Source organism: Heptranchias perlo, chromosome 36, assembly GCF_035084215.1.
Source record: "Heptranchias perlo isolate sHepPer1 chromosome 36, sHepPer1.hap1, whole genome shotgun sequence".
Lineage (NCBI taxonomy): Eukaryota > Metazoa > Chordata > Chondrichthyes > Hexanchiformes > Hexanchidae > Heptranchias > Heptranchias perlo.
The window spans coordinates 504,837-531,577 of record NC_090360.1 but is presented as its reverse complement, the minus strand read 5'-3'; the positions used below and the strand labels follow the sequence as shown (position 1 = coordinate 531,577).

Genomic DNA, 26,741 nt, shown 5'->3' with positions numbered 1-26,741 from the left:
ACACTGGGAGGGACTGAGAGAGCACACAGGGAGGGACAGAGAGAGCACACAGGGAGAGACAGAGAGAGCACACAGGGAGAGAGAGAGAACATGCAGGAAGAGAGAGAGAGAGAGAGAACACGCAGGGAGAGGCAGAGAGAGCACGCAGGGAGGGACAGAGAGAGCACGCAGGGAGGGACAGAGAGAGCACACTGGGAGGGACTGAGAGAGCACACAGGGAGGGACAGAGAGAGCACGCAGGGAGGGACAGAGAGAGCACGCAGGGAGGGACAGAGAGAGCATGCAGGGAGGGACAGAGAGAGCACGCAGGGAGGGACAGAGAGAGCACGCAGGGAGGGACAGAGAGAGCACACTGGGAGGGACTGAGAGAGCACACAGGGAGGGACTGAGAGAGCACACAGGGAGGGACAGAGAGAGCACGCAGGGAGGGACTGAGAGAGCACGCAGGGAGGGACAGAGAGAGCACACTGGGAGGGACTGAGAGAGCACACAGGGAGGGACTGAGAGAGCACACAGGGAGGGACAGAGAGAGCACGCAGGGAGGGACTGAGAGAGCACGCAGGGAGGGACTGAGAGAGCATGGAGGGAGGGACTGAGAGAGCATGCAGGGAGGGACAGAGAGAGCATGCAGGGAGGGACTGAGAGAGCATGGAGGGAGGGACAGAGAGAGCACACAGGGAGGGACTGAGAGAGCACACAGGGAGGGACTGAGAGAGCACGCAGGGAGGGACTGAGAGAGCACACAGGGAGGGGCAGAGAGAGCACACAGGGAGGGACAGAGAGAGCACACAGGGAGGGACAGAGAGAGCACACAGGGAGGGACAGAGAGAGCACACAGGGAGGGACAGAGAGAGCACACAGGGAGGGACAGAGAGAGCACGCAGGGAGGGACTGAGAGAGCACGCAGGGAGGGACTGAGAGAGCACGCAGGGAGAGAGAGCACACAGGGAGAGAGAGAGAGAGAACACGCAGGGAGGGACAGAGAGAGCACACAGGGAGAGGCAGAGAGAGCACACAGGGAGAGAGAGAGAGAGAGAGAGAGAACACGCAGGGAGAGAGAGCACACAGGGAGAGAGAGAGAGAGAGAGAGAGAACACGCAGGGAGAGAGAGAGAGAACACGCAGGGAGAGGCAGAGAGAGCACACAGGGAGAGAGAGAGAGAACACGCAGGGAGAGGCAGAGAGAGCACACAGGGAGAGAGAGAGAGAGAACACGCAGGGAGGGACAGAGAGAGCACACAGGGAGAGAGAGAGAGAGAGAACACGCAGGGAGAGAGAGAGAGCACACAGGGAGGGACAGAGAGAGCACGCAGGGAGAGGCAGAGAGAGCACACAGGGAGAGAGAGAGAGAGCACACAGGGAGAGGCAGAGAGAACACGCAGGGAGAGGCAGAGAGAGCACGCAGGGAGAGGCAGAGAGAGCACACAGGGAGAGAGAGAGAGAGCACACAGGGAGAGGCAGAGAGAACACGCAGGGAGAGGCAGAGAGAGCACACGGAGAGAGAGAGAGAGAACACGCAGGGAGAGGCAGAGAGAGCACACAGGGAGGGACAGAGAGAGCACACAGGGAGAGGCAGAGAGAGCACACGGAGAGAGAGAGAGAGAACACGCAGGGAGAGGCAGAGCGAGCACACTGGGAGGGACTGAGAGAGCACACAGGGAGGGACAGAGAGAGCACACAGGGAGAGAGAGAGAACACGCAGGGAGAGGCAGAGAGAGCACGCAGGGAGGGACAGAGAGAGCACGCAGGGAGGGACAGAGAGAGCACACTGGGAGGGACTGAGAGAGCACACAGGGAGGGACAGAGAGAGCACGCAGGGAGGGACAGAGAGAGCACGCAGGGAGGGACAGAGAGAGCATGCAGGGAGGGACAGAGAGAGCACGCAGGGAGGGACAGAGAGAGCACACTGGGAGGGACTGAGAGAGCACACAGGGAGGGACTGAGAGAGCACACAGGGAGGGACAGAGAGAGCACGCAGGGAGGGACTGAGAGAGCACGCAGGGAGGGACTGAGAGAGCATGGAGGGAGGGACTGAGAGAGCATGCAGGGAGGGACAGAGAGAGCATGCAGGGAGGGACTGAGAGAGCATGGAGGGAGGGACAGAGAGAGCACACAGGGAGGGACTGAGAGAGCACACAGGGAGGGACTGAGAGAGCACGCAGGGAGGGACTGAGAGAGCACACAGGGAGGGGCAGAGAGAGCACACAGGGAGGGACAGAGAGAGCACACAGGGAGGGACAGAGAGAGCACACAGGGAGGGACAGAGAGAGCACACAGGGAGGGACAGAGAGAGCACACAGGGAGGGACAGAGAGAGCACGCAGGGAGGGACTGAGAGAGCACGCAGGGAGGGACTGAGAGAGCACGCAGGGAGGGGCAGAGAGAGCACGCAGGGAGGGACAGAGAGAGCACGCAGGGAGGGGCAGAGAGAGCACACAGGGAGGGACAGAGAGAGCACGCAGGGAGGGGCAGAGAGAGCATGGAGGGAGGGACAGATATAACCCACAGCCTCTCCCCCTTATCTCTGTCCCCTCTCGCATTCTTCAGTCCTCCAACTCTGATTCTTTTTGCACTGCATTGCATCCCACCACTGATGGCTGAGTCTTCAGTCTCCTGGGCCCTGCCTAAATCACCCCACCTCCATTTTGAAAAACCCTTCTCAATGTTCAACATTCAATTATTGCTCCTACTCTCTCCTTCATTCGCTCAGCATTTGTTGCTTTAACTGTTTCTTATTTCTCTCCTCCTCTATAAGACCTTTTTGGACATTTCAGATATTTGATGCACAGGTGATTCAGCAAACTTTGCTTCACCAATTTAAAATACACATTGCAACCGACAATGGTGAGCTGCATCCAAAGGAAGTGAATCATTGCCACTCTGTAATAAGATAAAGACCTTTCAGTTCACGCTGACCTTGGAACGATTGCCTGTTCACAGTCACACACTGCATGTCACCCGCTTGTTTAAACAGACACTAATTGTGCTGTTTTATTTATTTCACATTAATTCAAATAAGTGAAGCCACTGCGACCTTCAGGCCTCTCTGGCTGGAACAGGCCATTTGATTGTCTGTCAAAGGACAGGATTCAGCCCCTCACCCCCGGCACAGTAAACATGATGTTGCAGTTTGCTGATGAAACCTAATTACGGGGCAGGGGAAGCTCTGAGAAAGAATGCAGGAGATTGCAGGAGGACGGAGACCGTTGGACGGGTGGGCCAATATGTGGCAGATCATAGAATCATAGAATGGTTACAGCACAGAAGGTGGCCTTTCCGCTCCCTGAGCCTAAACTCTCTGCAAGAGCAATCCAGCGAGTCCCACTCCCCGCGCTTTCCCCGTAGCCCTGTAAATTTTTCCTTTCAAGTATTTATCCAGTTCCCTTTTGAAGGCCATGATTGAATCTGCCTCCTTCACCCCCTCGGGCAGTGCATTCCAGATCCTAACCACTCGCTGGGTAAAAAAGTTTTCCTCATGTTGCCTTTGGTTCTTTTGCCAATCACCTTAAATCTACGTCCTCTGGTTCTTGACCCTTCCACCAATGGGAACAGTTTCTCTCTATCTACTCTGTCTAGATTTTGAATACCTCTATCAAATCTCCTCACAACCTTCTCTGCTATAAGGAGAACAACCCCAGCTTCTCCAGTCTATCCACAAAACTGAAGTCCCTCATCCCTGGAACCATTCTAGTAAATCTCTTCTGCACCCTCTCTAAGGCTTTCACATCCTTCCTAAAGTGCGGTGCCCAGAACTGGACACAATACTCCAGCTGTGGTCGAACCAGTGTTTTATAAAGGTTCATCATGACTTCCTTATTTTTGTACTCTGTGCCTCTATTTATAAAGCCCAGGATCCTGTGTGTTTTTTTAACCACTTTCTCAACCTGTCCTGCCACCTTCAACAATATGTGCACATATACCCCCAGATCTCCTGCAGCCTCTTTAGAATTGTACCCTCTAGTTTATAATTCCTCTCCTCGTTCTTCCTACCGAAATGTATCACTTTGCACTTCTCTGCATTAAATTTCATCTTTCACGTGTCTGCCCCTGCCAGCCTGTCTATATCCTCTTGAAGTCTATCACTATCCTCCTCACTGTTTGCTGCACTTCCAAGTTTTGTGTCATCTGCAAATTTTGAAATTGTGCCCTGTACACCCAAGTCCAAGTCATTAATATATATCAAGAAAAGCAGTGATCCCAGCACCGACCCCTGGGGAACACCACTGTACACCTCCCTCCAGTCCGAAAAACAACCGTTCACCACTACTCTCTGCTTCCTGTCACTTAGCCAATTCTGTATCCTTTTATTCCATGGGCTTCAACTTTGCTGACAAGCCTATTATGCGGCCTTTTGAAAGTCCATATACACCACATCAACCACATTGCCCTTATCAACCCTCTCTGTTACCTCATCAAAAAACTCAATCAAGTTAGTTAAACACAATTTGCCTTTAACAAATCAGTGCTGGCTTTCCCTAATTAATCCACACTTGTCCAAGCGACTGTAAATTTTGTCTCAGATAATTGTTTCTAAAAGTTTCCCCACACTGAGGTTAAACTGACTGGCCTGTAGTTGCTCGGTTTATCCTTACACCCCTTCTTAAACAAGGGTGTAACATTTGCAATTCTCCAGTCCTCTGGCACCACCCGGTATCTAAGGATGATCGGAAGTTTATGGCCAGTATCTCTGCAATTTCCACCCTTACTTCCCTCAGCAACCTAGGGTGCATCCCATCCGGACCTGGCGACTTATCTACTTTAAGTACAGCCAGCCTTTCAAGTACCTCCTCTTAATGAAATTTTTAGCCCATCCAGTATCTCAACTATCTCCTCTTTTTCTGTGACTTTGGCAGCATCTTCTTCCTTGGTAAAGACAGATGCGAAGTACTCATTTAGAATCTCGGCCATGCCCTCTGCCTCCATGCGTAGATCTCCTTTTTGGTCCCTAATTGGCCCACCCCTGCTCTTACTACCCGTTTAATATTTCTATGCCTATAAAAAACTTTTGGATTCCTTTTTATGTTGGCCGCCAGTCTATTCCCAAACTCTCTCTTTGAACCTCTGGCCCTTCCCGGCTGAACCTTCGATATTCAGCCTCACTTCTATTATCAACCTGACACCTGTCATACTCCCCCTTTTTCTGCTTCATCTTACTCTCTATTTCTTTCATCATCCAGGGAGCTCTGGCTTTAGTTTCCCTCCTTTCTCCCTCGTGGGAATGTACCCAGACTGTACCCGAACCATCTCCTCTTTAGAGGCCGCCCATTGTTCAATTACAGTTTTACCTGCCAATCTTTGATTCCAATTTACCCGGGCCAGATCTGTTCTCAACCCACTGAAATTGGCCCTCCTCCAATTAAGTATTTTTACTCTAGATTGCTCCTTGTCCTTTTCCATAACTAATCTAAACCTTATGATACCATGATCACTGGTCCCTAAATGTTCCCCCATTGAGGGGCACAGATAGGATGGATACTAAGGAGCTTTTTCCCTTCGTTGAGGGTTCTATAACAAGGGGACATAGATTCAAGGTAAAAGGCGGGAGGTTTAGAGGGGATTTGAGAAAGAACTTTTTCACCCAGAGTGTGGTTGGAGTCTGGAACTCACTGCCTGAAAGGGTTGTGGAGGCGGGAACCCTCGCAACATTCAAGAAGCATTTGGATGAGCACTTGAAATGCCATAGCATACAAGGCTACGGACCAAATGCTGGAATATGGGATTAGAGTAGACAGGGCTGATGGCCGGCGCGGACACGATGGGCCGAAGGGCCTCTATCCGTGCTGTATAACTCTATGACTCTATGACTCTATGACACTTGCTCAACTTGACCCACCTCAATACTCTATAGTTCTTGCACCTCTCTGCAATTTCCCTGCAGATTTACTCCTCTATATCCTTCCCACTAGTTGGTGGCCTATAGAATACAGATGCAGATCAATGCAGAGAAATATGGGGCTGGACATTGGGTGGGGCCAGGCGCTGAGGGAGGGGCCAGGTGATGGGGCGGGGCTCGGTGAATGGGGTGGGGCCAGGCGATAGGGGTGGGGCCTGGTGATGGGATAGGGCCAGGCGATGGGGGGGTGGGCCCAGGTGATGGGGGTGGGGCTATGTGATCGGGGCACGGCCGGGCGATGGGGAGGCAGGCGATGGGGCGGGAGGGCAGTCGATTGGGGGAGGGGCAGGGGATGGGGGGGCCGGGCGATGTGGGGTGGGAACCAGGCGATGGGAGCGGTGCCAGGTGACGGGGGCGCAGGCGATGGGGGGGCGGGTGATGGGGGGGGCGGGCGATAGGGGGGCGGGGGATGGGGGGGGCGGGCAATGGGGGGGCGGGCGATGGGGGGGCGGGCGATGGGGGGGGCGGGCGATGGGGGGGCGGGCGATGGGGGGGGCGGGCGATGGGGGTTGTGGGTGAGGGGGGGTGTGGGCGATGGGGGGTGTGGGCGATGGGGGTTGTGGGCGAGGGGGGTTGTGGGCGATGGGGGGTGTGGGCGATGGGGGGTGTGGGCGATGGGGGGCGGGCGATGGGGGTTGTGGGCGATGGGGGTTGTGGGCGATGGGGGGTGTGGGCGATGGGGGGTGTGGGCGATGGGGGGTGTGGGCGATGGGGGGGTGTGGGCGATGGGGGCAGGGCCAGATGATGGTGGGGGTAAGTCCAATGTTAGAGGGATGCAGGTGAGTCCCTGTGTCTGACCCTGGGGGGAGAACGTGTGACTGACCCTGGGAAAGGCCATTATCTCCCCACTATCAGGTGCACTGAACTCAGCCCAATGATGGAACATTTTAATTTCCTTTCTTTTAAATAATTGCATCAGAGCTGAGGTTTGAAGCAGAAAACTAATGAGATTAACAGCAGGTTGGACCGAGTGAGGAGCCGACACCTCGAGTCTGGGCTGGAATCTTTCACCCTCTCTAAATGGGTTCAGTTTCCGCATTTAGAACTGTCCTCGGAGTTGGACTGGAGCCCGAGACCCGTCGCTATTGAGCTGGACAAATGGTTGCACAAAGCAATGCCCTTTAGGTACCTTACAGAGCAACCTGGAGAACTCAATAGAATATGTTTTATTGCACAGGATTTTCACCAGTGTTTTGAGAATCACTTTTCACAATCCGGACCCTTTTTCTGTGAACAATAAAACCAAAAGGCTTTAGCTATGATGTGAAAGCAAACGTTTACACTGAGTGTACAGTTATAGAGTTATACAGCACGGATAGAGGCCCTTCGGCCCATCGTGTCCGCGCCGGCCATCAAGCCCAGTCTAATCTAATCCCATATTCCAGCATTTGGTCCGTAGCCTTGTATGCTATGGCATTTCAAGTGCTCATCCAAATGCTTCTTGAATGTTGTGAGGGTTCCTGCCTCCACAACCCTCTCAGGCAGTGAGTTCCAGACTCCAACCACCCTCTGGGTGAAAAAGTTCTTTCTCAAATCCCCTCTAAACCTCCCGCCTTTTACCTTGAATCTATGTCCCCTTGTTATAGAACCCTCAACGAAGGGAAAAAGCTCCTTAGTATCCATCCTATCTGTGCCCCTCATAATTTTGTACACCTCAATCATGTCCCCCCTCAGCCTCCTCTGCTCCAAGGAAAACAAACCCAATCTTCCCAGTCTCTCTTCATAGCTGAAGCGCTCCAGCCCTGGTAACATCCTGGTGAATCTCCTCTGCACCCTCTCCAAAGCGATCACATCCTTCCTGTAGTGCGGCGACCAGAACTGCACACAGTACTCCAGCTGTGGCCTAACCAGTGTTTTATACAGCTCCATCATAACCTCCTTGCTCTTATATTCTATGCCTCGGCTAATAAAGGCAAGTATCCCATATGCCTTCTTTACCACCTTATCTACCTGTTCCGCTGCCTTCAGGGATCTGTGAACTTGCACATCAAGATCCCTCTGACCCTCTGTCTTGCCTAGGGTCCTCCCATTCATTGTGTATTCCCTTGCCTTGTTAGTCCCTCCAAAGTGCATCACCTCGCACTTTTCCGGGTTAAATTCCATTTGCCACTGTTCCGCCCATCTGACCAACCCATCTATATCGTCCTGCAGACTGAGGCTATCCTCCTCGCTATTTACCACCCTACCAATCTTTGTATCATCAGCGAACTTACTGATCATACCTTTTACATTCATATCCAAGTCGTTAATGTAGACCACAAACAGCAAGGGACCCAGCACCGATCCCTGTGGTACCCCACTGGCCACAGGCTTCCAGTCACAAAAACAACCTTCGACCATCACCCTCTGCCTTCTGCCACTAAGCCAGTTTTGTATCCAAAGTGCCAAGGCACCCTGGATTCCATGGGCTCGTACCTTCTTGACCAGTCTCCTGTGGGGGACTTTATCGAAGGCCTTACTGAAATCCATGTATACCACATCCACTGCGTTACCCTCATCCACACGCCTAGTCACCCCCTCAAAAAATTCAATCAAATTAGTCAGACATGATCTTCCCTTGACAAAGCCATGTTGACTATCCCTGATTAATCCTTGCTTCTCCAAGTGGAGGCTAATTTTGTCTTTCAGAATTTTTTCCAATAATTTTCCTACCACTGATGTTAGGCTCACTGGCCTGTAGTTCCCCGGTTTTTCCCTACTCCCCTTCTTGAATAATGGTACTACATTAGCGGTTCTCCAGTCCTCTGGCACATCCCCTGTGGCCAGAGAGGTTCTGAATATATGTGTCAGAGCCCCCGCAATCTCCTCCTTTGCCTCACACAGTAGCCTGGGATACATTTCGTCCGGGCCTGGGGATTTATCCATTTTTAGGCCTGCTAAAACCGCCAATACCTCCTCCCGCTCGATGTTAATATGTTCGAGTATATCACAGACCCCCTGCCGTATTTCTATGTCTACATCGTCCTTCTCCATAGTGAAAACAGATGCAAAAAATTCATTTAGAACCCCTCCTACATCTGCCGGCTCCACACACAGATTGCCATTTTTGTCCCTAATGGGCCCTATTTTTTCCCTAGTCATCCTCTTACCCTTAATATACTTATAAAACATCTTAGGATTTTCCTTTATTTTGCTCGCCAGTGTTATTTCATGGCCCCTCCTTGATCTCCTAATTTCTTTTTTAAGTATCCCCCTGCACTTTTTGTACTCCTCTAGGGCTTCCTCCGTCTTTAGCCTTTTGTATCTGCCAAAAGCCCTCCTTTTTTTCCTAATCCATTCTCGTATATCCCCTGACATCCAAGGTTCCCTGGAGTTCTTGGAACCACCCTTGACCTTTACGGGAACATGTTGCCATTGTATGGTCTCAATCTCCCTTCTGAAAGACTCCCATTGCTCCGATGCGGATTTTCCTACAAGCAGCTGATCCCAGTCCATTTTGGCCAGATCCTGCCTTATCCTATTAAAATCGGCCTTCCCCCAATTTAGAACCTTTATTTCCGGCCCCTCCCTGTCCTTTTCCATGACCACCTTAAATCTCACCGAATTATGGTCACTGTCACCAAAGTGCTCACCTACTAGCACTTCTTCCACTTGGCCGGCCACATTCCCTAGAATTAGGTCCAGTACCGCCCCCTCTCTTGTAGGACTTTCGACATGCTGGCTCAAAAAGCTCTCCTGGATGCACGTTAAGAATTTTGTACCCTCTAAGCCTTTTAGATGTAAACACATTGCCATTTAAGCTGCAGTTTGGCCAATATATTCATACATCATATTTTTGGGTCTTTTTTACCCTTTTTACTCTAGATGTATTTTTGCTTTTGAATCTCAGAAAACTCTCGTAAGAGCGTTCCAACTCCCTATGTTTTCAAGAGTGTTTACACTTGCCCTGATACCTACACATGTTTAATAGCACACCCAGGATAACGAACAGAAAACCCTTCTTCAAATTTGCTTTAGTGCCTATCTCCGTTCCCGTGCCTCACTGGAATCCTACTCCTCTTCATGAAGCAGGAAAATGAGACGACACATGTACTTCAGAATGCCAATTAAACATATAATGAACAAGTGAATAAATCATGGCAGTATGTTTTGTTGGTTAATGTTAGATGGCATTAACTCCTTGTATAAGCAAAATAAGAAGTGGTTCACAATCTCTCTGCTGAACTCCATATTATAACGAACTTTGAGATACATCCTGTCCTTCTTAAATTCTTGCCAACTATGAGAGCACCTGGCTGGCTATCGATGACAAGTTTCAGACAGATTCACACCAAAAGTTTGCTGAAAGTTCCTTACCTGTATGAAAGCATTTGACTGACTCAAAGAGTTGAAAAGATGTTGATAAGAACAGCAATCACAGCCAGCCAATATTTATATAACCATCTGCTACTGTACACATATTGGAACAAATCATACAGCACCTCTGTGTTGGAACTGTGTGCCATGCCTCCTCCCTCAAACAAACGCCCAGCAAGAACTGTCTTCAGTTAGGCTGCGATGTGATTCCTGTGCTAGCAGCTGATCTTGGGTAACGTCACTCAATTAAAAGAACAAACCGACTAAATCCGAGACAGTTTGATTGATATTTGCCGTTCTTTGTCACAATGTTACGTTTTTCACAATTGTTGATCTGGGATGAGTTTTATTTTCTGGGCCCGGTCCTCCAGGAAACTGTTCTTTACATATTTTTGATGCAGTTTCCAACATTTTGGAGAGTTCTATGATTCAGCAACAGGTCAATGAGGCACAAACTCATCCAATCACTGCCCAGGCTAAGTTTTGAAAGACAAAGCAGTTAAGACAATGCTCTGGTCTAATGTTCTGCCACTCGGATTGTCCAACTCCAATGGCTACCTTCAATTCTACTTAAACTGCAGCATCTTTGCAAGGATTAATGAAAGATGTTTTGCATAATGTTGGTGTCAGTCGCTGCCTGGGACAGCGACTGTGGTCCAGCCTCGGGGGGGCAGATGGGGAAGGGGAGGAGGCACTTCACTTACCGGCAGTGTTTGTTGTTTCCAGCGAGGGTCTCGATGATGAAGCACTCTCCCTCATTCAGGCAGTAGGCGAGGTCCTTAGCTGTGCACGGTTTAAAGTGCTCCGACCTCTCAGTTGTGTAGGTTGTGGTAGCTGCAGAAATAGAGAATTACAGCATCAGTGGCTGGGACCCAGACACAGCAGCTGTCACTCACAGCATCACACAAAGTGTTACACACGCACAGTATAATGCACACACAGCGTCACACACACACACTGCGTCACACACACACTGCGTCTCACACACACACAGCATCACGCACACACTGCGTCTCACACACACTGTGTCTCACACACACACACAGCGTCACACACACACTGCATCACACACACACAGCGTCACACACACAGCGTCACACACACACTGCGTCTCACACACACTGCGTCTCACACACACTGCGTCTCACACACACACACAGCGTCACACACACAGCGTCACACACACACTGCGTCTCACACGCACACACAGCGTCACACGCGCACACACAGCGTCACACACACACAGCGTCACACACACACAGCGTCACACACACACACACTGCGTCACACACACACACACTGCGTCACACACGCGCACACAGCGTCATACACACACTGTGTCACACACACAGCGTCACACACACACTGTCACACACACACTGTCACACACACAGCGTCACACCCGCGCACACAGCATCACGCACACTGTGTCACACACACACTGTGTCACACACACAGCATCGCACACACAGCGTCACACTCACACTGTGTCACACACACAGCATCACACACACAGCGTCACACACACACAGCGTCACACACACACAGCGTCACACACACACACAGCGTCACACACACACACAGCGTCACACACACACACACACACACAGCATCACACACACACTGCGTCACACACACACACACAAACAGCGTCACACACGCACACACAGCATCACACACACTGTGTCACGCACACTGTGTCACGCACACTGTGTCACGCACACTGTGTCACACACACACAGCGTCACACACACAGCGTCACGCACACTGTGTCACGCACACTGTGTCACGCACACTGTGTCACGCACACTGTGTCACACACACACAGCGTCACACACACAGCATCACACACACAGCATCACACACAGCGTCACACACACACGTCACACACACACAGCGTCACACCCGCACACACAGCATCACACACACAGCGTCACACACACACTGTGTCACACACACAGCATCACACACACTGTGTCACACACACAGCGTCACACACAGCGTCACACACACAGCGTCACACACAGCGTCACACACACACTGTGTCACACACACAGCGTCACACACACAGCGTCACACACACACTGTGTCACACACACAGCGTCATGCACACACTGTGTCACGCACACAGCATCACGCACACACTGTGTCACACGCACAGCGTCACACACACACACACAGCATCACATACAACATTACACATGCACAGTGTCATGCGCGCAAAGCGTCACGCACTGACTACAGTTTGCACATTCAAAGGAAACCTAGCTCCCCTCAATTGAACCAGTTTTCAATCTGTCTCACTTTTTCTGATCATAAATGTAATTCCAAACTTTTCCCAGATGTTGATACTCCCACTGCAATCACAACAATAGATAAAGTAAAGTGGTAAATGGCAGAAACCGGTCACAGGCTCCGGTCATGGGATCCGGTCACAGGGCTCCGGTCACGGGATCCGGTCACAGGCTCCGGTCATGGGATCCGGTCACGGGCTCCGGTCATGGGATCCGGTCATGGGCTCCCATCATGGACTCCCGTCACGGGATCCGGTCACAAGTCACAGGCTTCAGTCACAGGCTCCGATCACGGGCTCCGGTCACAGGTCACGGGCTCCGGTCACGGGCTCCGGTCACAGGTCACGGGCTCCGGTCACAGGTCACGGGCTCTGGGCACAGGTCACAGGCTCCGGCTTGTACTCCTCTACTTCAGAAAGTAAGAAAGACTTGCATTTATACAGAGCCTTTCACAAACTCAGGACGTCCCAAAACACTTTACAGCCAATTAAATACTTTTGAAGAGTGGTTGCCTTTGTTATGTATGAAACGCAGCAGCCAATTTGCTCACAGCAAACTCCCACAAACAGCAATGGAATAAATGACCAGATAATGTGATAATAACCAGTTAATTTGTTTTAGTGATGCTGTTTGATGGATAAATATTGGCCAAGACGCCAGGGAGGACTCTCCCACTCTGCTTCGAATAGAGGCCATGGGGTCTTCTACGTCCACCTGAGAGAGCAGATGGGACCTTGGTTTAACGTCTCATCCGAAGGATACTTGTGACTCCCTGTCTCCGTTAGCTTTTCTTTGCTTGTCAAGCGCCTAGTCCAGTGATTACTACAACTAAAGGAAGGGGTTTCAGCTCTGCTTTCGGTTTTAAATAGAGACTCGGTGGCAGATCAAGGGACCCATCAATATGCATGTCGACTCCCTCACACCTGCAATATTTGCCAATAAGTAATGGAGGATGGAGGCTAAAGTCCAGAGAGGGCCACATCCCAGAGCGCATCGTATCCCAGAGCGCATCGTATCCCAGAGCACATCGTATCCTAGAGCGCATCGTATCCCAGAGCGCATCGTATCCCAGAGCGCATCGTATCCCGGAGCGCATCGTATCCCAGAGCGCATCGTATCTCGGAGCGCATCGTATCCCAGAGCGCATCGTATCCCGGAGCGCATCGTATCCCGGAGCGCATCGTATCTCGGAGCGCATCGTATCCCGGAGCGCATCGTATCCCAGAGCGCATCGTATCCCGGAACGCATCGTATCCCGGAACGCATCGTATCCTGGAGCGCATCGTATCCCGGAGCGCATCGTATCCTAGAACGCATTGTATCCCGGAGCGCATCGTATCCCAGAGCGCATCGTATCCTGAAGTGCATCGTATCCTAGAACGCATCGTATCCCGGAGCGCATCGTATCCCGGAGCGCATCGTATCCCGGAGCGCATCGTATCCTAGAACGCATCGTATCTTGGAGTGCACGTATCCCGGAGCGCATCGTATCCCGGAGCGCATCGTATCCCAAAGCGCATCGTATCCCGGAGCACATCGTATCCCAAAGCGCATCGTATCCCGGAGCGCATCGTATCCCGGAGCGCATCGTATCCCGGAGCACATCGTATCCCGGAGCGCATCGTATCCCAAAGCGCATCGTATCCCGGAGCACATCGTATCCCGGAGCACATCGTATCCCGGAGCACATCGTATCCTAGAACGCATCGTATCCCGGAGCGCATCGTATCCCAGAGCACATTGTATCCCGGAGCACATCGTATCCCGGAGCGCATCGTATCCTAGAACGCATCGTATCTCAGAGCACATCGTATCCCGGAGCGCATCGTATCCTGAAGCGCATCGTATCCTAGAACGCATCGTATCTCAGAGCACATCGTATCCCGGAGCGCATCGTTTCTCAGAGCACATTGTATCCCGGAGCACATCGTATCCTAGAACGCATCGTATCTCAGAGCACATCGTATCCCGGAGCGCATCGTATCTCAGAGCACATTGTATCCCGGAGCGCATCGTATCCTAGAATGCATCGTATCTCGGAGCACATCGTATCCCAAAGTGCATCGTATCCGAAGTGCATCGAATCCTTTTGAAGGTAGAAGGGCAAGTTGATAAGGTGGTTAAGAAAATGTATGCAATGCTTGGCTTTGTAAACAGGGGCACTGAATACAAAGGCGAGGAAGTTATGCTAAACTTTTACAAATCATTGGTTGGACCTCAGCTGGAGTATTGTGGCCAATTCTGGGCACCGCACTTTAGGAAGGATGTAAAGGCCTTAGAGAGGGTGAGAGGAGATTTACTAGAATGGTGCCGGGGATGAGGGAATTCAGTTACTTGGAGAGATTGGAGAAGCTGGGATTGTTCTCCTTCGAACAGAGAAGATTAAGGGGAGACCTAATAGAAGTTAAAATGATGAGGGGTTTTGATAGAGCAAGTAGGGAGAAAGTGTTTCCTTTGGCAAGTGGGTCGGTAACCAGAGGACATAGATTTAAAATAATTGGCTAAAGAAGTAGAGGGGAAATGAGGAGAATTTTTTCACACAGAGGGTTGTTAAGATCTGGATCGCACTCCCTGAAAGGGAGATGGAAGCAGATTCCATAGGAACTTTCAAAAGGCAATTGGACATGTACTTGAAGATGAGTAATTTGCAGGGTTATGGGGAAAAAGCTGGGGCGTAGGACTAAATTGGACAGCCCTTTCAAAGAGCCGGCACAGGCATGACAGGCCGAATGGCCTCTTTCTGTGCTGTAAGATTCCATGATTCTATGAATCTATCAGATCCAATGATGCCATGCAGTAATTTAGGTTAAGCTCCCCCCAACACACAAATACCATGAAAGAGGGAAAAGGCCAGGAGACAGCTCTCAGTCACTAGGCCAAGACCACAGCTCAGTATCTCCACAGCACACACTGAGATCCTCAACGTGACTCCAACTCTGCCGTCACGGCCTGAGTCTGGTGACTTGCGGTATAAGATGGTCAGTGTCAGCTCTGCGATTAGTGCATGAGTGGTCGCCACCCCCACCCCCCGGGTAAGCCTCACCCCCTCCCCGTAGGCCTCGCCACCCCCCCCCATGCTGGCTTCACTCCCCCCCCCGTAGGCCTCACCCCCCTCTGTAGGCCCTGGCCCCTCTGTGTAGGCCTTGGCCTGCGCTGCTCCACACAGGCTCTAAATTAGCTTTAATTTGAATGATTAACAGGTTTTATGTTTTAAATATTTGTCTGACACTGGACTCGAGGTTCTGTCAGTGATTTGGAAGAAAGCAGAGGGGTCAGTGACCAGATTTAAAGTAATTGGTGGAAGGATTAGAGGAGAAATGTTTTCACCCAGAGGGTGGTGGGGGTCTGGAACTCACTGCCTGAGAGAGTGGGAGAGGCAGAAACCCTCAACTCATTTAGAAAGTACCTGGATGTGCCCCTGAAGTGCTGTAACCTACAGGGATACGGACCAAGTGCTGGAAAGTGGGATTAGGCTGGAAAGTGGGATTAGGCTGGAAAGTGGGATTAGGCTGGAAAGTGGGATTAGGCTGGATAGCTCTTTTACGGCCGGCATGGACACGATGGGCCGAATGGCCTCCTTCTGTGCCGTAACTTTCTGTGATTCTATGATTCTAAAGCAGGCTGCAAGATCAATAAATAGGAGTTATTGTTAGTGATTCCGGCCTATCAGAAGCAAACAGGCTGCTATTGATTTGTGCACAGAAGCACAATCCCTGGCCTTGATTTTATCACCTCGTCTCCTCAGTGCCGTCTCTCGCTGGGCTGATGTAATGCCTCATCCGTCTGGTGTGGGCTGAGTGTCGGCAGCCTATTCCGCAATGAGGGCCATCACAATTGAGCCTCATCCTGCCCTCACCCCACATCCATTCTCCAGCCGGGGTCACTGGACAGTGACCAGGAGCAGGAACCCTGGCTGATTTCCCCCTCTCTCTAACCCAGGGGTGACTGGGGATGAATATAACACCACTCACACACCCACTAACGGACAGCAGGTACAATGGACCTTAATGGTGTATTGTCAGCACACTCAGCACTCTGCTCACTCACCGAGCCAAGGCTAACTCCTTGAGACAGTTTATCTTCGAGCTGCCTTCAATCACCCAGCTGACTGTTCATCACTTCCTCCCCTGCCTCAGTCCCAACTCATCATCGACGTGGAAACGATTAATAAGTTTAACTGATCCCGATAGTGAGTGCATTCATTCAATCACTGAGCCACACAGCACTTCACTCATTAACCATCTTACTCCAGAAACACTGCACAAACCATGGGGTGAATTTGCTCTTTTAATGAAGAACAGCAGCTCACTCACTGCTCTCTCCAGTTAACGACTCACAAATACCACACGCCACAAAGACCCATCGTTAATTAGGGACAAAACCAGCCTTTTCCACTTCTCATTAATCGACCAATTCCACCAGAAAACCTTTTCTCAATCTGTGATTACCAGCAGGAAGCATGTCCTGAATCACAAGGCCAGAGCCACAGGCCACTGATTCCCTCGAAATAAACACATTGATATTGAGGTGGCACCAAGTCAGGCGAGAAACTAAGGAGAAATAGTAAATTGGGAATTGAATGAAGCTCTAAGTTTCAACTGTCACAAGTGAGTATGGATTTGAAAGTGACAATACAGCCTTTTGGAGGAGAGTGTAAATGGCAAGTCAGTGAGTGTCAGTGTCTGGGGAACTGTACCCCAGTGAGTGTCAGTGTCTGGGGAACTGTACCCCAGTGAGTGTCAGTGTCTGTGGAACTGTACCCCAGTGAGAGTCAGTGTCTGGGGAACTATACCCCAGTGAGTGTCAGTGTCTGGGGAACTGTACCCCAGTGAGTGTCAGTGTCTGTGGAACTGTACCCCAGTGAGTGTCAGTGTCTGTGGAACTGTACCCCAGTGAGTGTCAGTGTCTGTGGAACTGTACCCCAGTGAGTGTCAGTGTCTGGGGAACTGTACCCCAGTGAGTGTCAGTGTCTGGGGAACTGTACCCCAGTGAGTGTCAGTGTCTGGGGAACTGTACCCCAGTGAGTGTCAGTGTCTGGGGAACTGTACCCCAGTGGAAGTCAACACCTGGGGAACTGCATCCCAGTGAAAGTCAGTAACAGTGGAACTGTACCCCAAGGAGAGTCAGAGTCTGTGAAACTGTACCCCAGTGAGTGCCTGAGGAATTGTACCCCGGTGAGTGTCAGTGCCTGGGGATCTGTACCTCTGTATGAGTCAGCGCCTGTGGTACTGTACACCAGGGAGAGTCAGTGTCTGTGGAACTGTACACCAGGGAGAGTCAGTGTCTGTGGTACTGTACACCAGGGAGAGTCAGTGTCTGTGGAACTGTACACCAGGGAGAGTCAGTGTCTGTGGAACTGTACACCAGGGAGAGTCAGTGTCTATGGAACTTTACCCCAGCGAAGGTCAGTGTCTGGGGTACTGTGTCCCAGCGAGGGTCAGTGTCTGTGGAACTGTACCCCAGTGAGAGTCAATACCTGGGGAACTGTACCCCAGTGAGAGTCAATACCTGGGGAACTGAACCCCAGTGAGAGTCAGTGCCTGTGGTACATTTTTTTTATTTGTTCATGGGATGTGGGCATCGCTGGCGAGGCCGGCATTTATTGCCCATCCCTAATTACCCTTGAGAAGGTGGTGGTGAGCCGCCTTCTTGAACCGCTGCAGTCCGTGTGGTGACGGTTCTCCCACAGTGCTGTTAGGAAGGGAGTTCCAGGATTTTTACACAGCGACGATGAAGGAACGGCGATATATTTCCAAGTCGGGATGGTGTGTGACTTGGAGGGGAACGTGCAGGTGGTGTTGTTCCCATGTACCTGCTGCCCTTGTCCTTCTAGGTGGTAGAGGTCGCGGGTTTGGGAGGTGCTGTCGAAGAAGCCTTGGCGAGTTGCTGCAGTGCATCCTGTGGATGGTGCACACTGCAGCCACAGTGCGCCGGTGGTGAAGGGAGTGAATGTTTAGGGTGGTGGATGGGGTGCCAATCAAGCGGACTGCTTTGTCCTGGATGGTGTTGAGCTTCTTGAGTGTTGTTGGAGCTGCACTCATCCAAGCAAGTGGAGAGTATTCCATCGCACTCCTGACTTGTGCCTTGTAGATGGTGGAAAGGCTTTGGGGAGTCAGGAGGTGAGTCACTCGCCACAGAATACCCAGCCTCTGACCTGCTCTCGTAGCAACAGTATTTATATGGCTGGTCCAGTTAAGTTTCTGGTCAATGGTGACCCCCAGGATGTTGACGGTGGGGGATTCGGTGATGGTAATGCCGTTGAATGTCAAGGGTAGGTGGTTAGACTTTATCATGTTGGAGATGGTCATTGCCTGGCACTTGTCTGGTGCGAATGTTACTTGCCACTTATCAGCCCAAGCCTGGATGTTGTCCAGGTCTTGCTGCATGCAGGCTTGGACTGCTTCATTATCTGAGGGGTTGCGAATGGAACTGAACACTGTGCAATCATCAGCGAACATCCCCATTTCTGACCTTATGATGGAGGGAAGGTCATTGATGAAGCAGCTGAAGATGGTTGGGCCTAGGACACTGCCCTGAGGAACTCCTGCAGCAATGCCCTGGGGCTGAGATGATTTGCCTCCAACAACCACTACCATCTTCCTTTGTGCTAGGTATGACTCCAGCCACTGGAGAGTTTTCCCCGATTCCCATTGACTTCAATTTTACTAGGGCTCCTTGGTGCCACACTCGGTCAAATGCTGCCTTGATGTCAAGGGCAGTCACTCTCACCTCACCTCTGGAATTCAGCTCTTTTGTCCATGTTTGGACCAAGGCTGTAATGAGGTCTGGAGCCGAGTGGTCCTGGCGGAACCCAAACTGAGCATCGGTGAGCAGGTTATTGGTGAGTTAGTGCCGCTTGATAGCACTGTCGATGACACCTTCCATCACTTTGCTGATGATTGAGAGTAGACTGATGGGGCGGTAATTGGCTGGATTGGATTTGTCCTGCTTTTTGTGGACAGGACATACCTGGGCAATTTTCCTCATTATACCCCAGTGTGAGTCAGCGCCTGTGGTACTACACCCCAGTGAGAGTCAGTATCTATGGAACTGTACCCCACTGAGTCAGTGTCTGTGATACTGTACCCCAGTGAAGTCAGTGATGTGAAACTGTATCCCAGTGAGAATCAATGCCTGGGGAACTGTACCCCAGTGAGAGTCAGTGTCTGTGAAACTGTACCCCAGTGAGTGCCTGAGGAATTGTACCCCGGTGAGTGTCAGTGTCTGGGGATCTGTACCTCTGTATGAGTCAGCGCCTGTGGTACTGTACACCAGGGAGAGTCAGTGTCTGTGGAACTGTACCCCAGGGAGAGTCAGTGTCTGTGGAACTGTACCCCAGGGAGAGTCAGTGCCTGGGGAACTGTACCCCAGTGAGAGTCAGTGCCTGGGGAACTGTACCCCAGTGAGAGTCAGTGCCTGGGGAACTGTACCCCAGTGAGAGTCAGTGCCTGGGGAACTGTACACCAGTGAGAGTCAGTGCCTGGGGAACTATACCCCAGTGAGAGTCAGTGCCTGTGGAACTGTACCCCGGTGAGAGTCAGTGCCTGTGGAACTGTACCCCAGTGAGAGTCAGTGTCTGTGGAACTGTACCCCAGTGAGAGTCAGTGTGTGTGGAACTGTACCCCAGTGAGAGTCAGTGCCTGTGGAACTGTACCCCAGTGAGAATCAGTGCCTGGGGAACTGTACCCCAGTGAGAGTCAGTGTCTGGGGATCTGTACCTCTGTATGAGTCAGCGCCTGTGGAACTGTACCCCAGTGAGAGTCAGTGCCTGTGGAACTGTACCCCAGTGAGAGTCAGTGCCTGTGGAACTGTACCCCAGTGAGAGTCAGTGCCTGTGGAACTGTACCCCAGTGAGAGTCAGTGCGTGTGGAACTGTCCCCCAGTGAGAGTCAGTGCCTGGGGAACTGTACCCCAGTGAGAGTCAGTGCCTGGGGAACTGTACCCCAGTGAGAGTCAGTGCCTGGGGAACTGTACCCCAGTGAGAGTCAGTGCCTGTGGAACTGTACCCCAGTGAGAGTCAGTGCCTGTGGAACTGTACCCCAGTGAGAGTCAGTGCCTGTGGAACTGTACCCCAGTGAGAGTCAGTGCCTGTGGAACTGTACCCCAGTGAGAGTCAGTGCCTGGGGAACTGTACGCCAGTGAGAGTCAGTGCCTGGGGAACTGTACCCCAGTGAGAGTCAGTGTCTGTGGAACTGTACCCCAGTGAGAGTCAGTGCCTGGGGAACTGTACCCCAGTGAGAGTCACTGCCTAGGGAACTGTACCCCAGTGAGAGTCAGTGCCTGTGGAACTGTACCCCAGTGAGAGTCAGTGCCTGGGGAACTGTACGCCAGTGAGAGTCAGTGCCTGGGGAACTGTACGCCAGTGAGAGTCAGTGCCTGGGGAACTGTACGCCAGTGAGAGTCAGTGCCTGGGGAACTGTACCCCAGTGAGAGTCAGTGTCTGTGGAACTGTACCCCAGTGAGAGTCAGTGCCTAGGGAACTGTACCCCGGTGAGAGTCAGTGCCTGTGGAACTGTACCCCGGTGAGAGTCAGTGCCTGTGGAACTGTACCCCAGTGAGAGTCAGTGCCTGTGGAACTGTACCCCAGTGAGAGTCAGTGCCTGTGGAACTGTACGCCAGTGAGAGTCAGTGTCTGTGGAACTATACCCCAGTGAGAGTCAGTGTCTGTGGAACTGTACCCCGGTGAGAGTCAGTGCCTAGGGAACTGTACCCCGGTGAGAGTCAGTGCCTGTGGAACTGTACCCCGGTGAGAGTCAGTGCCTGTGGAACTGTACCCCGGTGAGAGTCAGTGCCTGTGGAACTGTACCCCGGTGAGAGTCAGTGCCTGTGGAACTGTACCCCAGTGAGAGTCAGTGCCTGTGGAACTGTACACCAGTGAGAGTCAGTGTCTGTGGAACTATACCCCAGTGAGAGTCAGTGCCTGGGGAACTGTACCCCGGTGAGAGTCAGTGCCTGAGGAACTGTACCCCAGTGAGAGTCAGTGTCTGTGGAACTGTACCCCAGTGAGAGTCAGTGCCTGGGGAACTGTCCCCCGGTGAGAGTCAGTGCCTGAGGAACTGTACCCCGGTGAGAGTCAGTGCCTGAGGAACTGTACCCCGGTGAGAGTCAGTGCCTGAGGAACTGTACCCCAACAAGTGTCAGCTCCTATACATGTGCACTACACAGGGTGTGAAAGTTTGACTTGAGAAGCCTGGGAGGCGGGAAGCTCGGGGAGTGGAAAGTGCCGGGGCTGAAAGAGATGGGGGGGGAAAGAGTGGGGCGGGCGGTACCGGTGTATTGGGCGAAGGTACGATTCAGCTTTGAGTGAACAGATTTGCTCACACTCCAAACTAGGCACATTTATGTGGAATAATAACCAGTGGCCTCTCCTGCCTCGAGGTGTGAGCAGCGTTTGTGAATTGAGGTTTGTGTTGCTTCCCTGCACAAACATGGGAAAGAAATTGAGCGTCAGGTCAATCTGTGAGAATGGCCCAGGTACGAATGCGATGCCAGTACCAACAGTGTGTGTGTTTCAGCGACCGGTATAATAACTAGATGGTTGGGAAAATAGAACCCCAGGACAGTGAATTAGCAATTGTGTCCTGGAGGCTCTTTGGCTTTTTAGAGACTGAATCATATTTCAAATACTGAAAAGCAGGAAAGTCAATGTATCTGGAATCGTTCCACTTGTTAGATCACTGGCTGGTTGTTGGTTCACCATCACTGTATCTGCCTCATTGATTAATTGTGAAAACCTTTCCCACCTCCTGACCCGATGGTGCAGACTCGTTGGGGTCTCAGTGGACCACCCGGCACTGCCTCACTGAGTGAGTACTCGAGATTCAGGAGCCTGATCCCAGACTCAGTCCATATCACTCCCCCCCTCACTCCCCCCCTCCCTCCACTTACCAATTGCTCAGTGACCAAGTACCGATGTTGATAATCGACTTGATTCAAATTTTGCAAGGAAAAACATGAGAAAGACCCCAAAAAAAAACATTGAGTTTGTCAAAGAAACAGGAAGTGATTATTTAAAATTCTCAATATAACAAAACTGAATCAATAATGAACCACATTCAGATCCAAGAAATTGGATTCCTGCAATATTATCCAAAATATTCGAAACACTGAAAGTCGAGTCCTAAGCTTCAGGCCCACCTTACTCTACAGAGGCTCCCATATTTTAAAAGACTTAAAACCGAGAAAACCTGGATTAACCAATTCATTCTAAACAGGTTAATGCCAGCGTGAACATAATAAAGACCAGATATCGGGGCTTGAAAATCCAGCCAAGGCTTTAGGCCTAACCGACATCACAGCCTCTCCAACACTTAAAAACCAGTGCCTGGCTCCAGGCCTAACTTGCTCTGATTGGCCTCTCCAGTGTGCTCACAGTACAAATCACATCCAACTGTCAGACGAAAAAAAAATCCCGTGCATCATTGCACCAGCACAGAGATCAGTGCCACACGACTCCATCCTTTCTTTACAGGCCATTAAAGACATCAGCAGCTCTTTTGGACCAGAAGTTAGCATTTCTATCCTTAGTACTTCTAATTGCTTTTGTCCCCGGGCCTCTTTTTCTCATCAGTCCTTTAAAGGAATTCTGTTCCGACATCAACTAAATGGGTGAAGGGTGGCTGCCTGAAACAGGAATCTGACATTTCTTTTAGAGCAGGTACAGCACGGGTTAGATACAGAATACATCTCCCTCTACACTGTCCCGTCAAACACGCCCAGGGCAGGTACAGCATGGGTTAGATACAGAGTAAATCTCCCTTTAAACTGTCCCATCAAACATTCCCAGGGCAGGTACAGGGTGAGATACAGAGTAAATCTCCCTTTAAACTGTCCCATCAAACATTCCCAGGGCAGATACAGCACGAGTTAGAAACATCCATAGATGAGCGCAAGAACAAGAGCAAGAGCAGGTCAGAGGCTGGGTATTCTGTGGCGAGTGACTCACCTCCTGACTCCCCAAGGCCTTTCCACCATCTACAAGGCACAAGTCAGGAGTGTGATGGAATACTCTCCACTTGCCTGGATGAGTGCAGCTCCAACAACACTCAAAAAGCTCGACACCATCCAGGACAAAGCAGCCCACTTGATTGGCACCCCATCCACCACCCTAAACATTCACTCCCTCAACCATCGGCACACTGTGGCTGCAGTGTGTACAATCCACAGGATGCACTGCAGCAACTCGCCAAGGCTTCTTCGACAGCACCTCCCAAATCCACGATCTCTACCACCTAGAAGGACAAGAGCAGCAGGCACATGGGAACAACACCACCTGCACATTCCCCTCCAAGTCACACACCATTCCGACTTGGAAATATATCGCCGTTCCTTCATCGTCGCTGGGTCAAAATTCTGGAACTCCCTTCCTAACAGCACTGTGGGAGAACCTTCACCACACGGACTGCAGCAGCTCAAAAAGGCGGCTCACCACCACCTTCTCAAGGGCAATTAGGGATGGGCAATAAATGCCGGCCTCGCCAGCGACGCCCACATCCCGTGAACGAATTTAAAAAAAATCTCCCTCTGCACTGCCCCATCAAACACTCCCAGGGCAGGTACAGCACAGGTTAGATGCAGATATCCCAACATAACTGATTTTATTAAAACAATAATTCTTACTATGGTGAAATTAATACTAAACATTGGATTTTTAATGTTTTTTTCTTATCCTTGAAATTGGAAATGCTTCAGATCAGTCTGGAAATATTTGCAAGTGTTTATAAGGGAAGTTTCCCTATAACATACGTTTAATGTTCAAACTTTGTCCCGTCTCACAGACTATACCATGAGGCGGTCTGGCCTGTAATTTTATTTGAAAGCTGTTTCTGGTTCCTGGTTAAGGTCCTGTTCTTTCCACTCAGAAACTGGGCAGTGAGCCCTGTGCTCCAATCAACATCCACGGGGAAATGTGATGTGAGTCATTGATAATCAGTGAGCATTGAGTGGCCCAGGATGGAGTCACTCAGTCAGGTCCACCTCCGAAGCAGAATCCAGCTCCCTGCTCCTGAGCTTCCAAAACACATTTTTGTGCCCATCAGTTCTATTAATGCTCTCAGTGTGTGGTGATTTTTAATTTCTAGTCAAAAGCACAACATAGGTTCAAAGTTATTGCTGATGGCAGCGGACAAGCAATGACCAACTGGTCTGTTTGACATTTCCCCATCTGCTATTTTAATGGAGGGCGCGTCACCCATTTATTTTTAACTTTACCCTTAATGTTGTATTAAAATCCACACAACTACATTTATTTTCATATTTAAAATATCTGCAACTCTTCCAAGAGAAATGAGTTTTGGCTTTAATCACAGCAGGTTCGAAAACATCAGAAAATGTATCAAATGAAGTGTAACCAAAAAACCTTCCTGTTGAGGGATTCAGATCCCTGTTGAAAATAAATCTCCTGCCCTCAGTCCTCATTCACCTTTATAGAATCAGAGAAAATTTACAGCACAGAAGGAGGCCATTCGGCCCATCGTGTCCGTGCCGGCTGAGAAACGAGCCACCCAGCCTAATCCCAATTTCCCGCATTTGGTCTGTAGCCCTGCAGGTCACTGCTCTTCAGGGTCACATCCAGGGATTTTTTTAATGAGTTGAGGGTTTCTGCCTCTCCCACCCTCTCAGGCAGTGAGTTCCAGACCCCCACCACCCTATGGGTGAAAACATTTTTCCTCATTTCCGCTCAAATCCTTCTACCAATTACTTTAAATCTATGCCCCCTGGTTATTGACCCCTCTGCTAAGGGAAATAGGTCCTCCCTATCCACTCTATCCAGTCCCCTCATAATTTTATACACCTCAATTAAATCTCCCCTCAGCCTCCTCTGTTCCAAGGAAAACAACCCCAGCCTGTCCAATCTTTCCTCATAGCTAAAATTCTCCAGTCCTGGCAACATCCTCGTAAATCTCCTCTGTACCCTCTCTAGTGCAATCACATCTTTCCTGTAATGTGGTGACCAGAACTGTACCCAGTACGCAAGCTGTGGCCTAACTAGTGTTTTATACAGTTCCAGCATAACCTCCCTGCTTTTATATTCTATGCCTCGGCTAGTAAAGGAAAGTATTCCATATGTCTTCTTAACCACCTTATCTACCTGTCCTGCTACCTTCAGGGATCTGTGGACATGCACTCCAAGGTCCCTCACTTCCTCTACACCTCTCAGTATCCTCCCATTTATTGTGTATTCCCTTGCCTTGTTTGCCCTCCCCAAATGCATTACCTCACAGTTCTCTGGATTGAATTTCATTTGTCACTTTTCTGCCCATCTGACCAGTCCATTGATATCTTCCTGCAGTCTACAGCTTTCCTCCTCACTATCAACCACACGGCCTATCTTTGTGTCATCCGCAAATTTCTTAATCTTGCCCCCTACGTTTAAGTTCAAATCGTTAATGTATACCACAAAAAGCAAAGGACCTAGTACCGAGCCCTGTGGAACCCCACTGGAAACAGCCTTCCAGTTGCAAAAACACCCATCGACCATTACCCTTTGCTTCCTGCCACTGAGCCAATTTTGGATCCAATTTGCCACATTCCCTTGGATGCTATGGGCCTTTACATTTTTGACCAATCTGCCATGTGGGACCTTGTCAATAGCCTTGCTAAACTCCATGTAGACTACAACAATTAAGCTACCCTCATCGATCCTCCTTGTCACCTCCTCGAAAAATTCAATCAAGTTAGTCAGGCACGACCTCCCCTTAACAAATCCGTGCTGACTGTCCTTGATTAGTCCGTGCCTTTCTAAGTGACAGTTTATCCTGTCCCTCAGAATTGATTCCAATAATTTGCCCACCACCGAGGTTAGACTGACTGGCCTGTAATTACTCGGTCTATCCCTCTCTCCCTTTTTAAACAATGATACAACGTTAGCAGTCCTCCAATCCTCTGGCACTACGTCTGTATCCAGTGAAGTTTGGAAAATGATGGTCAGAGCCTCCGCTATTTCCTCCCTGGCTTCATTTAACAGTCTGGGATACATTTCATCCAGTCCTGGTGATTTATCTACTTTCAAAGATGCTAATCCCCTTAATACTTCCTCTCTCACTATGTTTATCCCATCCAATATTTCACACTCCTCCTCCTTAACTACAATCTCTGCATCGTCCCCCTCCTTTGTGAAAACAGATGTAAAATATTCATTAAGACCCATACCCACATCTTCCACCTCCACACATAGATTACCTTTGTGGTCTCTAATAGGCCCGACTCTTTCCTTAGTTATCCTCTTGCTCTTAATTTATTTATAAAACATCTTTGGGTT

The 26,741-nt window shown here is 50.5% G+C and overlaps 1 protein-coding gene across 1 annotated transcript in view; it reads right to left on the bottom strand.

Annotated features, from left to right (window-relative positions):
• LOC137303908 (pro-neuregulin-3, membrane-bound isoform-like) overlaps window positions 1-26,741 on the bottom strand; it is a 578,922-nt gene that overhangs the window by 209,839 nt on the left and 342,342 nt on the right. The window contains exon 6 of the mRNA XM_067972321.1: window positions 10,892-11,021. Coding sequence (XP_067828422.1) covers window positions 10,892-11,021 — 130 coding nt within the window. The remainder of the gene's footprint in view (window positions 1-10,891; window positions 11,022-26,741) is intronic.